Raw genomic sequence first — 14,171 nt, forward strand, 5'->3', positions numbered from 1 at the left:
TCATGTCAAACTGGTTTCTTAAACATGACAATAGTTAACTGTACCTAGATGACCTCCACAGTCACCAGATGCAGATTCAGTAGAGCTTAATTGGGATATGAGAGTCACATGATGGAGGTGCAACTGACATCTGCAGCAACTGTGTGATGCTTCATTTCAACATGGAGCAAACCCTCTGAGGAACATTTGCAGCACTTTACTGAATCTGTGCCACGAAGAACTTACTTACAATTCTGAAGGCCAAGGGGATCCAACCCAATGGTAGCAATGTGTTCCTAAGTGTGCGGTAAGTATATACTGAGTCCAGACAAATCAGATTACACATCATTTTCATTGCAGTTTGATTTTCCAAAGTAGAAATAGCCACAGGTGGAACTAATTACATTAACAATGGCTTCATTCCAGTAAGAATTGTAAAGCAGCTGGCAGCTGGAAAGTCACAGTGACTGCAGATTTACTCAGTATTCCCCTCTGGCAAAACTAAAGGTAAGAGAAGTTTTATTTTAAACAAATAAGCAAACAAAAATCTCCTTATGAAATCACATCTAAAATACATGAAAAAATAAGAGCTAACCTATGTGTGTCATACATTTAGCAGATGATGCCATCTCATGGTGCCTGTTCTCTAAGCCTTAACATGATTTGACTGGATGACAATGGATAATGTTTTATTACATCCAAAAGAAATCCTTTTAGTAATATCCAGACTTCTTTGTACCATTTCTCATTAGATTCTTTGCAGTCAGCACAGTGACAGCTTTATTTTGTTTGTCTTGTGTGTTAGAGCCAATCTATAGAGAAATATTTTTGATACTGTTTCAGTTATTGTTACATGTTTAATTTTGTATGATATGTTGTTAGAGAATAAATGCTGCGTGTTTCATTTGTGTCGGGTAAGAAAACATTACAGCGCATGTGTTGTAGCAGGTTAGAGTGAGCCAGGACGGCAATGGAAGTGTGCGCTGTAGCAGCAAATAGTTTTTTGACCGTGACATCTTTTGTTTGTATGTACGAGTCAGAAATAAATCTGAACAGCTCACATTAAGAAGTGGAAGAATTATTTTTTCGAAGCTTGGGACAGAAATTCGCCACTACATGTGTTTGATTTGTGTATTTTCCAACAGCACGTCAAACAACACTAAGTGCACTGAAACACTTTGCACATTCACAAGCAATCTGCTTTCTGCCTTCTCCATCAATCTGTTGACCTGTAGAGTCACACATTCCTATATACAGTAATTAGATACCGATAAATTATTACAGCCCATTATTATAGCTCTTGATTCTCAATGATAGTTTCTACACGTACAATATGTACACTGCAGATTTTCTTCTGATACTGTTATAGAACATTAGAGAATATTGCACAAATGATTTTTGAAGACTTCACACTGGTCCAGTAAACAGACAGTTTTATATGTATAGAAATGCAAAACATGAAAGCAGCAGCCAGTATAGATTCACACTGCAAAATGACATTCACTCCTGTTGTGTTCACTTTCCCACAGTCTACTAAGAGTTAACAAACCAAAACGGAACAATGAAAAAAATGCTGTGGTGTTGTGGTCAGTTGTGCAATTGCACGAGTCGATTTCATCAAAGTTAAATTTGATGTGAAAATTTTGAATGGACTCTTTGCTGGAGTCGATTCAATTACATTTAACTTTGTCATACACTTAACATAAACTAAATTGTAGACTTAATGGCTTTAACAATAATTTGCATGGGCACAAAGTAAAAAAACAGAATGAAGCATTAGTACATGAGTGGTGCTGGAAATACAATGAGCAAACTGTACGTGTGTGTACATGACTCTCTGGGAAGAAGTCTGCTGCCTTTGTCAAAAAAACTCCTAATGCACACTAATCTATGCAGCTTTGTGTATATAAATTAACATACGCCGCAACATACTTCTATTTTTGATTTGCAGCTCGCACAACAGCAGAGAAGCTTGGAGGATGAATTTCACAACTGGCTCATTTGATGAACAGCTGCAAGAGGACGTGTCAGGGATAATGCAGCTGCTGCTCAGCGATGTGTTTTAGACAGTATCTCCCGTTAACATTTAAACACAGAGTTACGTATGCTACTACATAATATTGGTGTCAGCAGTCCCATCTCAGCATATATTGGTTATGTTAAAATAAAAGTCGCCGACTTTGAGGTCAATGCTGGTTGGTTTAGCTCAGCAGCAAAAAAAAAAAAAAAGAAATTCACAGAGACAGTTTAATGATCCTATACTGTTAAATATATTTTACAAAGATTCACAAGTAGATGTTTTTTTTCTTTTTTCTTTTTGTTTCCAATACCTAACACCTGTGAGTATTAGAAAGGGCTCCAGTAATACATGTGCAGTACATTATAGAGTTAAATGATAAGGTTGGATAGAGCTTAGTAGATGGTGCTGCTCCAACATCCCTTCACAGTTTTATAAATATACAGATTTTTATTTTTTTTAAACACACTGATGCTTTGATGTATAGTTATATGGTTACTATAGCTGGATCAGTGGTAATTACAGCTGTCCAATTTACAATTATCAGCATCAAGTAAATTCTCTGCTGTTTTTATTTTTGATTGATAAGCTACTATCATTCAAACGGTCTCAATAATGCAAAAAGCCTTATCTTCAAATGTGATAATTAACAGCACATTAAGCCCTTTCTCACAGCTAATTCATCACAATCTGGCACTCGGTCAGAAACCTCTTTGTCAAGTCCAAAAACGAAGGGTAACCCCTTTACAGTAAGAACTCCATGACTGATCTGCACTGTGAGGAACAATAAAGGCCTGCATTAGGAGGCAGGTGGATTAGTGAATTTTAAACTCACCCCTTGAGACAAGAGATAAAAACCTGTCTGGAGCCACTTTTTCCCCTCGTGTTTGTTAGATTTGGGCAGTTAAGTTGCTCATTAATTTGTATTTTAGGAAATAAATGTCATATATGAAGGAAACATGACACTCACAGACTGCTGAACAGAGATGGGCAGTAACGCGTTACTTGTTGCATATAATTTAATTTTTGCTTGATGCATAAAGTTAAAAGATTAAAACTGATAAAACAAGTTTTTAAAAAAAAGAGACTTTTCCATTTGATTACATTTTGTATGATGGATTATGCAGAAAAAGTAGAATTGGGCTGAAAGATCTATCGCTTTATTACCTATTCAGGTTGTAAATTGTGTTTTTTAAAAGTAACTAAGTAATTAATTACTTTTGAAAATAAGTAATCAGTAATGGGATTACTTTTTTGGTGAAGTAATCAGTAATTAGTTACCGATTACTTTTTTCAAGTAACTTGACCAACACTGCTCCTGAATATAATTAACTGGAAGCATTCTTAAATACCAAACACTGCCACCAAAGACTCACAAGAGAGGTCACAACCATTTCCATAACCTTGCAGGGGGGGAGGAAGCTTTATAAGGCTTATTTTGGACCAAAATAAGGATGAAGTGGTTTTTACTGGATTTGGCTGCCCATTAACTCTGTAACACCAAGTGTATCATATTTGATACAGGAGTTCTTGAGACGTCTAAATCATCAGTGTGTCTTTTTTCTTCACAAACGTAAATAAATTGCAGAAAAATGCGAGATTTAGTAAATATGATCCAAATAAAAACTGCAGACTTGAGTTCTTTAAGCACTTTGGTAAGGCTTAGGAGAAAAACCGGTTTGGGTTAAAATACATCATTTCACATTGACAAAGGCAAACATCTTCCATTTGCAACAAGCTTTTCTCGTTTTTCCTTGGTTGCCACGGTTGCATGTCAGTGAAGCCCTTTTTCGCATGGTCTCATAGTGTCTCATTTCCTGACTTAGGGAACTTCTATTGACCTGTATTGGACTGCGCTGTACATTGAACAATGATGCTAAATAATGTATCCTGATTATTAATACATGACAAGTTGGAAATGAGAACAGGTCAACACATTTGTAAAGTCCACGAGTTTGATTAGTTACAAAGAGTCCCAGTTATACCCTCACACCGCTGAGCTTGTTGAGTACACTTTCTGTTTAACAAACTGTCACTGTTAACACTAGGCTACAATTTGCTTCAGTTCTTTGTTACATTTTCTGTCCTCAAGGCCACAGAACAAAGCATGTTAAGGTAGCACACACTAGGACAAATATTGGACATCAATCACATAAAAAAGGCCATGAGTTTTAATTAGGTTAAAGAAAAGAAAACAATACAGCAGACACTATTATTGTACCACATGTGCTCCAAATATACACTTAGTTAGTCCAAAAAATTGGCTTTGAAAGCGAGGGAGTGCTTGTCCCATGTAACAAAATCGGTATTTTATCAGCCAATGGAGAAATCAGTATGATTTATAGTGTTGATCTCATCCCCCAGCTGAGTTTTAATCCTCTCTCCTTGTTGGTGCATGTGGTTGGAGGAAATCATTCAGACATTGGACATCCTCTGAAAGCCATTTCAACCAGTAAACCTGTTGAGCCTGACAATAAAGCCGATGTCCTTTCCACTTTGCGAACAAGTGTTTTGACACTTGATAGTAACACAGCAATCCAATTAGTTACCAAAGGTCACACATCATCGTCGTCGTCATCATTCTGCCTCAACCTCCTCTCATGACTCTGACCTCTCTGGCTTCCTCTTTGAGGGAGACGACCAACTGGATCCTGACAGAGCAGGTACTGTTTCCAGATTTTCCGGAAAGCTGTGCGGAATTTCTTGATGCGGAAAGCATAAACGATGGGGTTTACAGTTGAGTTTCCGTGAGAGAGGATGATGGCGATGTATATGAATCCAACCTCATGGTATCCTGGGCAGAAGAGAGTAATGCAGTTCAGGATGTGCAGAGGGAGCCAGCTTACTGCAAAGAGAAACAGAACTAGGGCGAGGGACTTGGCCAGCTTAAGCTCCTTTCCAAAGTAGCGTCTTGGGTCAGTGTGGCTTGCTGTTACCTACGCCAAATTAAAGAACATGATATCAGTGGAAAAATGTAGTATTCACACAGTCTTTGATTTGCCCGGCACGAGAAGAAGATGGTCTCACCTTTTTGTTGAGCTGCTTGTGGATCATGTAGAAAATCTCAACATAGATGGCGAGCATTAGTAGCAAAGGGGGCAGCACCCAGCCAAAGAAATTGAAGTAGACCATGTAGTCCATACTGATGACGGTCTCAAACTTACAGACCACCAAGGTGTCATTTTTCAAGCTGCCATTTTTACGAAGTTGCTGCAGGTTATTCCATCCAAGCATCGGAGTGAGACCCACTATGATGGACACCAGCCAACACAATAAAACCGCTGTGCCGGCTCGCCGTGGGGTCACCACCCTCTTGTAGCTATGGCAACAAAAAAGAAGATGAAACTCCAAGTAAATAATCTGTGTGAAGTCAGGTAGATGACTGACTGTGGACTGTTTAAAATTATATAACAGTATCTGTACATAAGTTAATATCCTATTAAAACATCAAATACTATTATACTTTATTTATAGTTTTTTGCATTTAAAGAAAAAAGAAAGGTTTAAAAGAAAAACTAAAAGGCAAATCATTCCATAAACATTTAAAGCAGATACAAAAGTGTGCTATAGTTCTTTGTTTTGCTGGAAAGGTTTGTGTCCAGGTGTTGATGTGGATGCTACTTTGACATATACTGCACACCTAAACATTGCTGCAGTGACCAAGCACACCCCTAGCTGTGGTACTCCAACTAACGGTGGCCCGCAACAGTGAGCGCCGTCACACCCTGTCAATCTGCTCAGGAACATTAAAGCTCCCGTGCTGTTGGCTCGTCATAGAAACTTGCTGGATGCCAATCCAATTGAGCATTTGTGGAAAGCAATGGAAAAATCACAACCCATGGAAGGCTCCACCCAGCAGCTTGCTGAATGCAAAGGATCCACTGCCAAGGTCCGGGTGGCAGACAGCACAGGACACCACCAGAAGTCACACATCCATTACCCTACAGGTCACAACTGTTTAAGGGGACCTACACAACGGGTCGGCAGGTGATTGTAAAGTCATGGCTGGGCACTCTGAAACTATATTTTACTCAAGAAAGTGCCTTCTACTGTGTTTTTCTCATACCATATGCTTATTTGATTCATATACAGTTATACTGTGTGCAGACTTGTGGGAATCATAGCATGAAACATATTTACCATACGTTATTCTCATGATTTTTAACATTTAACATGCTAACTGAGGCGTGTAGAGTCTGAGCAGTCCACCATCTGACCTCGTGATGAATTTGTTGGGACGTCCACTCCTGGGAGATGTGTTAACACACACCTGAATGCTTCAGACTAATGAACTGCCATAACGTCTGCTTTTTGTGAAGGTGCTCACACTGACTGATAATCAGTTAATCAAGTGCATTTGATTAGTCTGTCTGCTACGTACTCTATTAATTCCTATGGAAACAGCAAAGGTGTCTTTTGTTTTTCACAGAGCTACATAAACCCCTGTGAAAACGTTCTTTTTCACATGACCTGATTTATTACTAGAGTGAAAGAAGAAATGATCATGTGTTCTTTTCCTCATGGCCTGTTCTAGCTCTTAAAGGGAGAAACCGGTGCTTATTCACTATGCATGGTCTAAATGACATTTATGTAAATTAGTGCCTATTAAATCAGGTATCTTATTTTGCACATTTTGACACAGAATTACATTTGTACTATACAAAAGATTGTCCCAATATACATGCCATATATTTGTGGCCATGGTAATAAGCATTAATTAAAAATGTGGGCTTTGTAAAATTTGTAAAATTGGCTATTTAATATACACTAACTGGACAAAAGCATGGGGCCACCTACACATTACACCCACCGGAGCTGCTTGGCTATGGAAACCAATGAGACGAAGCTCCCAGCGCACAGTTTTTGTGATGACTTTAATGCAAGAGGATGTTTGTAACTCTATGTGAGTTGCTGCACTTCCTTAATGTTTCTACTTTCCAATAATACAACTTACAGTTGATTGAGGAATATCTAGCAGGGAAGAAATTTCACAAACTGACTTGCTGCAACAGTGACCTCTGCAAGATCACACTCAAACCGAGTGAGCTATTTGGAATGGCATTCTTTCACAATTGGTTTTAAAGGCAGACTGCGTGGAACACGTATACACCTGAAGCAATAGAAAGCGAAACATCTTGATTAAAAGATTATCAGGTGTTAAACTAAAACTTTGTAAACTAATTTATAAACTAATGATAATACATTATGTGTAGAGAAAGTTAATAGAACATTAAGTCAACCAAATCAATCTGCAACAGCAAAACAGAAAACAGCAGTGGTCTGGTTTCTTGCAAAATAATTCAGCTCTTCTTTCTTTCTCTGGCATCGCATTTTGTCATGTTGTCCTGACAGAATTATAGCACTGGATTTTTTGTTCATTGTGCAGTTATCACTTCTTTACTTATCACAGATCTCTGCGTGCCACTAAAGTGTTGCTCCAAGAAATCAGCTTTCTAGAAAAAAGATATACTGTGATATGTAAGCCAGAAACAGGTCCTGACAAGCTCCTGGTTTTCAGAAGAAGAAATTAGGAAGTTATTAAACTCAATACAATTCTTTGTTATCTTCCTGGGAAGTGATCAGTCCTGTTTCTGACAAGAAATTCTAAGGAATAAAAGCTGACTCGCTTAGAGTAAATCATTGAGCACCTCATGTTAGTACTTTGCTCTTACCACAGCTGCGTTATGGCTAAAGTCACACTAAGGTTACGACAAACACACTGACAAACTCAGGTACGTGTGAGAACCAAACTATTATCATTCCTCTTTTTCCCCTTTTTGTCTTGTCCTCTCTCACACACGCACAGAGCTGGATATAGTACACACACGCACACACACAGAGTAAGAGTTCAGCCAGGGTGCAGCAGACATAACACAGGATAAATGAACGAAATGAAGTTAAAAAAGACCGTGTCTGGAGTGGACCTTCCCACATGTGGCATCATATGACATTTCTATCTTGATCTGTGCATTCATAAGTCTTTGTAAAGCTTTTTCTAAACCTTGGATGGTTGGCTGGCTGCATACAGATGAGCAGTCTGTCTGCCAAAAATTGATTTCTGGATTCTACTGTAGTCCAGTTATCTCGTCTTTCCTCTGGGATTTTGAGCCTCATCTCCCACCTGGAAATTCTATCATCCGGGTAAGCCAAACAGTGACGCGTGAGGCAATATCAGACCGTCCTTATCATGACCACGTGCTTCCAAACACTTCAGCTAAAAAAAGCAATCACTGCTTGTTAAACTGTGTCCCTCCAGAGTCCCAGGGGTATTTAAGGGAAGAGGACTCAGTTTCTGGCTCATATTACCAGCTCGCTACGAATCGGTAAAACACAAATTGCAGGTGCTAAGTATTTGAACTCTAAATTAGAGTCTGTTGCTAAAGCGCATACTCTGAATTGGAAGAAAAATGTATCTGCTCACAGTACTGTGCAAAAGTCTTGAGTCACCCTTCATTCCTAAATATGTTGCTAGGGAAATGGGAAATATGTACTGGGATTTATTGAAATGTGTGTAAACAAAAATATTGCATAAAGTGGGTCCTAAAATTCTAACAATTCAGTTTGGTGTGACCACCTTTATTCTTTAACACAGTCTGGACTCCCTTAAGGAAGCTTAGTCATTTCTTTAAGTAGTCTTCAGGAATAGGAAATAGCTCTTTAGCTTATTGTTGCAAAAATACTACTTTATGCCTGTCAGACTGTGTTATCTTTGGCACTTTACACAGATTCAACTAATTAAATTAAAGCCACAGCAGATGATGTGTTTTTACAACAGGCTGCTATTAACAAAATGTGCAATTTGAAATTCGTTCTTTTTGTAAATTGTCTGTTGTAGACACAACACTCTTAATTTGTTGAGTTAGTCCCCTTTTTATGCTTGAATGATTCACAGGTCAGTGTTGAGTGGCTTAAGAAACAAAAATACATTCCTGTGAAAACAGTCAGGTACAAGGAGTGGTCTGAAAACGAGTCTAAAAGCAGACAATTTCCAAAGAACATTTTTGAAAGATCTTCAGAAAGAACTATTGGCTCAAGGCCACATTAAAAAAATTAGAAGAAAGTCTGGACCCTGAAAGCAAAAGAGGGACAGTTCAAGATTTTTGCACAGTGTTCTAACACTGTAAGAAGCACTGCCTTTTTTGTCTGTGTTAAGTAGACCCAGTATCACTGTTTCTGCTGGAGGACATCCCAAAAATAAAAAGACCTTATGTTTGATTATTAGAGGTATGATTCATACTGATACGTTTAAAGGAAAAATAAAGATGGTGCTTATTAAACTTTACTTCATATAATAGAGACATTAATTTATACTGCTTTTGACTTGGGTAAATCATCTGCTGAATGCATCACATGGTAACTACACCTCAAGACTATGATGAACGGGACTGAAATCCCCAAGAGAACGCAATAAATAACAGTTTATTTATTACAAGACCTATAGCATTCATATAACAGATAACATATTTGAACTGTTGTCTGGCTAATGTCACTGTAACCTATATTAATGCCCCTGCACTGAGTGTGTGTCTGCTGGTAGCCAACTTGACAAATTATGTAATCCATCAACCAACCACCATGAGCCTATTGACCAATCATGCATTCTCTGCCTCACTCTTACAGGCTTATTTTCAAACGAGCCAGCTTCAAGTGGACGAGAAAGACTTTTTCATTAAAGAGATATTAGGGTGAGACAAAAGGAGAAGTGCAAAGTGATAAGGCACTGAGTGCAAAACCTCAGCTTCTCCTCATGACAGAAGTTACCGTAACAGAAAGGCATATAAAGATGATTCTTAAAATTAAACAATATATATAATTAAGAAGACGAAAATAAAAGTCAACAAGCTTTTCTGTTTAGCACAGACTGAAAACATACATATTTATCTATCTATCAAGGTAAATGTGCTGCAAAATGTGAGAAAAATACGCATTACTTCGCCAATTTGCACCTTATTTTGTGCGCTGGAAAGGCACATCGGAGTTATGTTTAATAGTTAAATGAATGAAAGTGTTAATAAACACCGATAAGTCCGTTAGCTGTATTATTACAGCACCAATAATTACAAGTAGAGACATTACAGAGCTGTTAAGGTAAAATTATCTCAGCGGCTAGACACACTTTTACCCCACGTATTACACGAATTTCTGGTGGGTGAAATGAAAAACCTGCATGAAACCGGCAGGAGCGTCTTTGGTTAGTGTCCTTGATCCCAGCAGCGATCCAGACACAAATGCTTGTAGAAACGAGACAATATATTAAAAACTAGAGGAATTCACCTTTAGGCCTACCTCATGGGTATTTTGACTCTCAGATAGCGGTCGATGGCGATGGCCAGCAGCGCCAGGATTGAACTTTGTGTGAGCACGAGCACTGTGCAGGCGACCAGCAAACAGCTGTAGAAGTGTGTCTTGAGATCAATGCTGATGGTTATGGCGAGGGGGATGACAAGAGCTCCGACTGCAATGTCAGCCAAGGCCAGGGAGACGATGAAACAAAACGTGGTGTCTCTCAGAGACCGGTTAATGCGCACAGCCCAGACCACCATTACGTTCCCGATGACCGAGGACAAGGCGATCACCACCTCCATCCCAATGTAGAGAGCCTTGTAAGCATCCACAGTCATGATCGCGGATACTGGATGAGTGTGGGCTCAGCGGAGAAAATTAAACCCGAACACGTAGAAGGACTTCCCTGTTTGAGTTTGTGGGGGTCGACTGAGACACCCCTTCTTATTTTTCGCATGTTTTATGTCCCACGGATGCGGAGGTAGTGCCTCTCCTTTTCAAATGTAGTCCGGGACATGTATCCACTCGCAACTTTGAAGATTCCGGGAATGGAGTTGCCCCCGCAGTCCGGCTGTCAGAGGGACAGGAAGGGTACTGAATGAGTCACATGCAGGTTCCCATAGAGCAGATTAGCTGTGCAGCTTTCCTCGGTGTAGGGCATGTGTCAAAGGTCGGAAAAATAAACAGGGAATCCTAAACAGAGCCACGCTTATTCCAGTCATTTAATTATTACGTCATTCCATCAGTACTTACTTGGTATAAACAAAAATGTCTATGTCTCGGGGTACTTGTTCCATGTAAAAACAAAAACAAAGACACGAAACAAAAGAATAATCTAAACGTATCCAGATTAACGTCAGATTAACAGTTTCCCTTCTCTTCTTTCTTTGCAATTATTTGTAAGCGAAAGCTTGCCCTCTGTGGGAGTGACACGCCAAGCTCTGAGGAGGAGGATATCAAACATGGATTCGTGACACGTGCATTTGTCTTTTTTTTTCTTTTTACTATATCAAATATTAAAGCTCACTGCGTAAGAAGTGGTGGAAAAAACAAGAAAAAGTGTTGAAAGAGCAAACGAGTTTGTTGTCAACCGTTTGTAAATCAAGCGCCTTTTTCCTCCTCAGTTATTGTGTCTCAATTTGTTGTCCAGTGATTTTTTTCGTACTTGCAAAATAGATATTTCATTTAAGGGAGTGTGTGTGTGTGTGTGTGTGTGTGTGTGTGTGTGTGTGTGTGTGTGTGTGTGTGTGTGTGTGTGTGTGTGTGTGTGTGTGTGACTCATTGTCAGTGAACACAAATGGTTGATTGCAAAACTGCATTTTGTATTTAATCAGTTTATCTTTGTCGAGTATTTGCATCAGTCTGAGGATATAAAAAAAACAGGTAAGTGTGACAAATATATGCTGCTTTAAAGAAAGGCACAATACTATTATATGTATGCTCAAATAGTTACCATGTGACTGATGCACAGTTATATTCAATTCAAATGTATTTATATAGCTCCAGCTCACAACAACAGTTGACTAAAGGTGCTTTATATTGTAAGGTAAAGACCCAACAACAATACAAAGAAAACTCCAACAACCCCCCCTGTGACAAGCGCTTTGGCAACAGTGGGAACGAAAACCCTCCTTTCAGCAGGAAGAAACCTCCAGCAGAAGAAAGCTCACAGAGAGGCGGCTGTCTTGGGGGGACCTAACGATTTTTCTTGCATTTGTAAACTTAGTGGTGATAATACATGATTTTTTTGTCTTTGTTTGTTTGTTTTATTTTTTACATAAAATTTCAGAGATACACTGGGGAGCTTTGCCATGTACAGCCTTAAAGGTTAAAACTAACATTTTAAAATGAAACCTAAAATTTACCAGCAACCAATAAAGTGAAGCCAAACTTGGAGTAATATGCAAACTCTTGTTAGTGCCAGTTAAAAGTCTCACCGCTGCATTCTGTACAGTGTCAAGGTGATCCAAAGCTGATTTGTTGAAACAAGTAAAAAAAAAGTTGTCAGTTTTTGTTAGCACCCAATTTTCTATTTTGTTGGGCAGAGAAAAGAGACAACTCTAAACCTGAGCTAGGAATAGATTTGTGTCCCTATGTTAAGGGTGTAGAGGGGAAAAAAAGTACATTTTCCAAATGATTTTGTTTATTCTGATGATAGAAGCACTTTGTACTTTTAAAAGGGAGCTGTGGCTCTTCTTGTTTTTGAGTCATCCTAAAGGATGTTTTTATGTGATCTCCATCTCGGTAATAACCTTTGCAGTGGTGAGGTTTTCTATACTAAGAACACTACACACACACATAAATCATGATGAAGTTTGAATGTTGTCGTGCTAAGCCTTTCATATCAGTGTAGCATAAACATTGAGTTTCTTCCCTCCTTTCACCATTCATCCTCCCTCACTTTGGTGAATCAAAGCGCACGTGTGTGTCTGTGTGTGTCTGCGTGTATCTGCGCACAACCAGACAGGCTGTGTGGTCTTACTTTACCTAACCAATATTTGCCAGACGTGAATTTTTTTCTTTCCTGGAACAACTTAATATTTATGATAAATGACCAGGGTGGTTATGTGATTCATAGTGTGCAACCAGAGAGAAATATGATGAATGCTCTTTTGGAGCCTAGCATTTTCAGGAACAATTTTTATTTGATAGCACACAACCTTTAATTTTTATTAAAGAGTGCAGCTCTGCATGGGCTAATAAAAAGGATGGAACCTCTTTGGTTGATTTTATTGTCTTCTGGCTTTATAGCTTCAACACCTGGCTCCAAGTAATGAGCTAAACTGGCCTCACTAGACTTTGCCTAATAGTAAATTCAGTTTTATCTTTAGGATTATGATTATTTTAAATCTGCTTCTGAAAATAAACTTCTCTCGTGTCTTTTAGAGAAATGACCTCTTAAAGATCTGTTGAATGTTTGGCCAGCTTGCAGCGAGCTCTTTTGTGTCAAATCTGTGTGCTGGCTGTTGAAGCATGATAATTTAGGGAGAGAACGTGCAACTCCTCGTCAACCCCTCTCCAGTCCTAAATGGAGGGGATTGTTCACTTTACTGCTGGGATGAGCCTCATATTACAAGCACTTCATTTGCTGACCTCCGGGATGGAAAATCAAATGACCTGAGGGTAAAATGTACAAAATGCTGCATAATTTAAAGTGATATTCCCAATGCTCAACCAGTCTCTTCAAAACATGCCATAATAATTTATTTAGCAAGAAACATCTCAAGTAGGAAAGCACTAAAAAGGACTTTCTGTTTAGTTTTGGATCATTTAGTTCAGTTGGCTCTTAATACAAAAAGGCAAGTTAGCATCTTTTCAGCACAGAAGCCCTGCCTCATGTAGATTTCTGTCATGAAGGTCCATGAAGGTATGCTGATAGATCCAGGCACGACGGGGGGACTATAGGGGATAATGCTAACAAATGGACAGGTGGCTCTCTGTGGAGTTTGCCTTAACGCTTCCTTAGTTTTCACTCATACTGTATAAGTGTGTCTTACTGTATATCAAAAGTGTCTGTCAGCTAAGAGTATACTCCGAGTTAAAAATGACTCACTCTTAGCTTTAAGTGAAATGCCCAGTGACAAATCTGCCACTCAGATGGAATGAGGAAGCTGTTTTCAGGAGTTGCAACATTTTATATGGTGAGCAAGATAACAATTTCCTTCTTTCAAAACCTTATGTTTAAACAGAAGAGAAGACAAAGACAGGGAATAAGAAAAACGTGAAGATTGACACTAAACATTTTAACAGAGACGGGAACACGGGAAGGCCTTTCTTAATTGTCCAATTTGTCCCTCCTACTTCCACACATGACCCGAGTACTGATCTTCTATGCCATATTGAAGGATGTCTCATTTCTTAAAAGGCATTTGTAGGACAGTGGAGAGAGGAG

The 14,171-nt window shown here is 38.9% G+C and overlaps 1 protein-coding gene across 1 annotated transcript; it reads right to left on the reverse strand.

Annotated features, from left to right (window-relative positions):
• Positions 1 to 1,096: 1,096 nt before the first annotated feature.
• LOC146574042 (adenosine receptor A1-like) lies at positions 1,097 to 11,171 on the reverse strand. Its single transcript, XM_085273606.1, has 3 exons — positions 10,283 to 11,171; positions 5,024 to 5,315; positions 1,097 to 4,932 (listed from the first exon to the last, which is right to left on the reverse strand). Exons 1-3 carry the CDS (start codon positions 10,615 to 10,617, stop codon positions 4,552 to 4,554), a joined length of 1,008 nt encoding a protein of 335 aa, XP_085129732.1. The 5' UTR covers positions 10,618 to 11,171; the 3' UTR covers positions 1,097 to 4,551.
• Positions 11,172 to 14,171: the final 3,000 nt, after the last annotated feature.

The sequence above is a fragment of the Mchenga conophoros genome, linkage group LG5 (genome assembly GCF_057382185.1).
Source record: "Mchenga conophoros isolate Kocher_MC1m ecotype Shallow Benthic linkage group LG5, M_conophoros_male_GT1.1, whole genome shotgun sequence".
Lineage (NCBI taxonomy): Eukaryota > Metazoa > Chordata > Actinopteri > Cichliformes > Cichlidae > Mchenga > Mchenga conophoros.

Coding starts and splice junctions, on each gene's coding strand:
- LOC146574042 (XM_085273606.1), bottom strand. CDS start 10,617: ATGACTGTGGATGCTTACAAGGCTCTCTACATTGGGATGGAGGTGGTG. Junction 5,316..10,282: donor AGAGTCAAAATACCCATGAG/GTAGGCCTAAAG, acceptor TTGTTGCCATAG/CTACAAGAGGGTGGTGACCC. Junction 4,933..5,023: donor ACAAGCAGCTCAACAAAAAG/GTGAGACCATCT, acceptor AATTTGGCGTAG/GTAACAGCAAGCCACACTGA.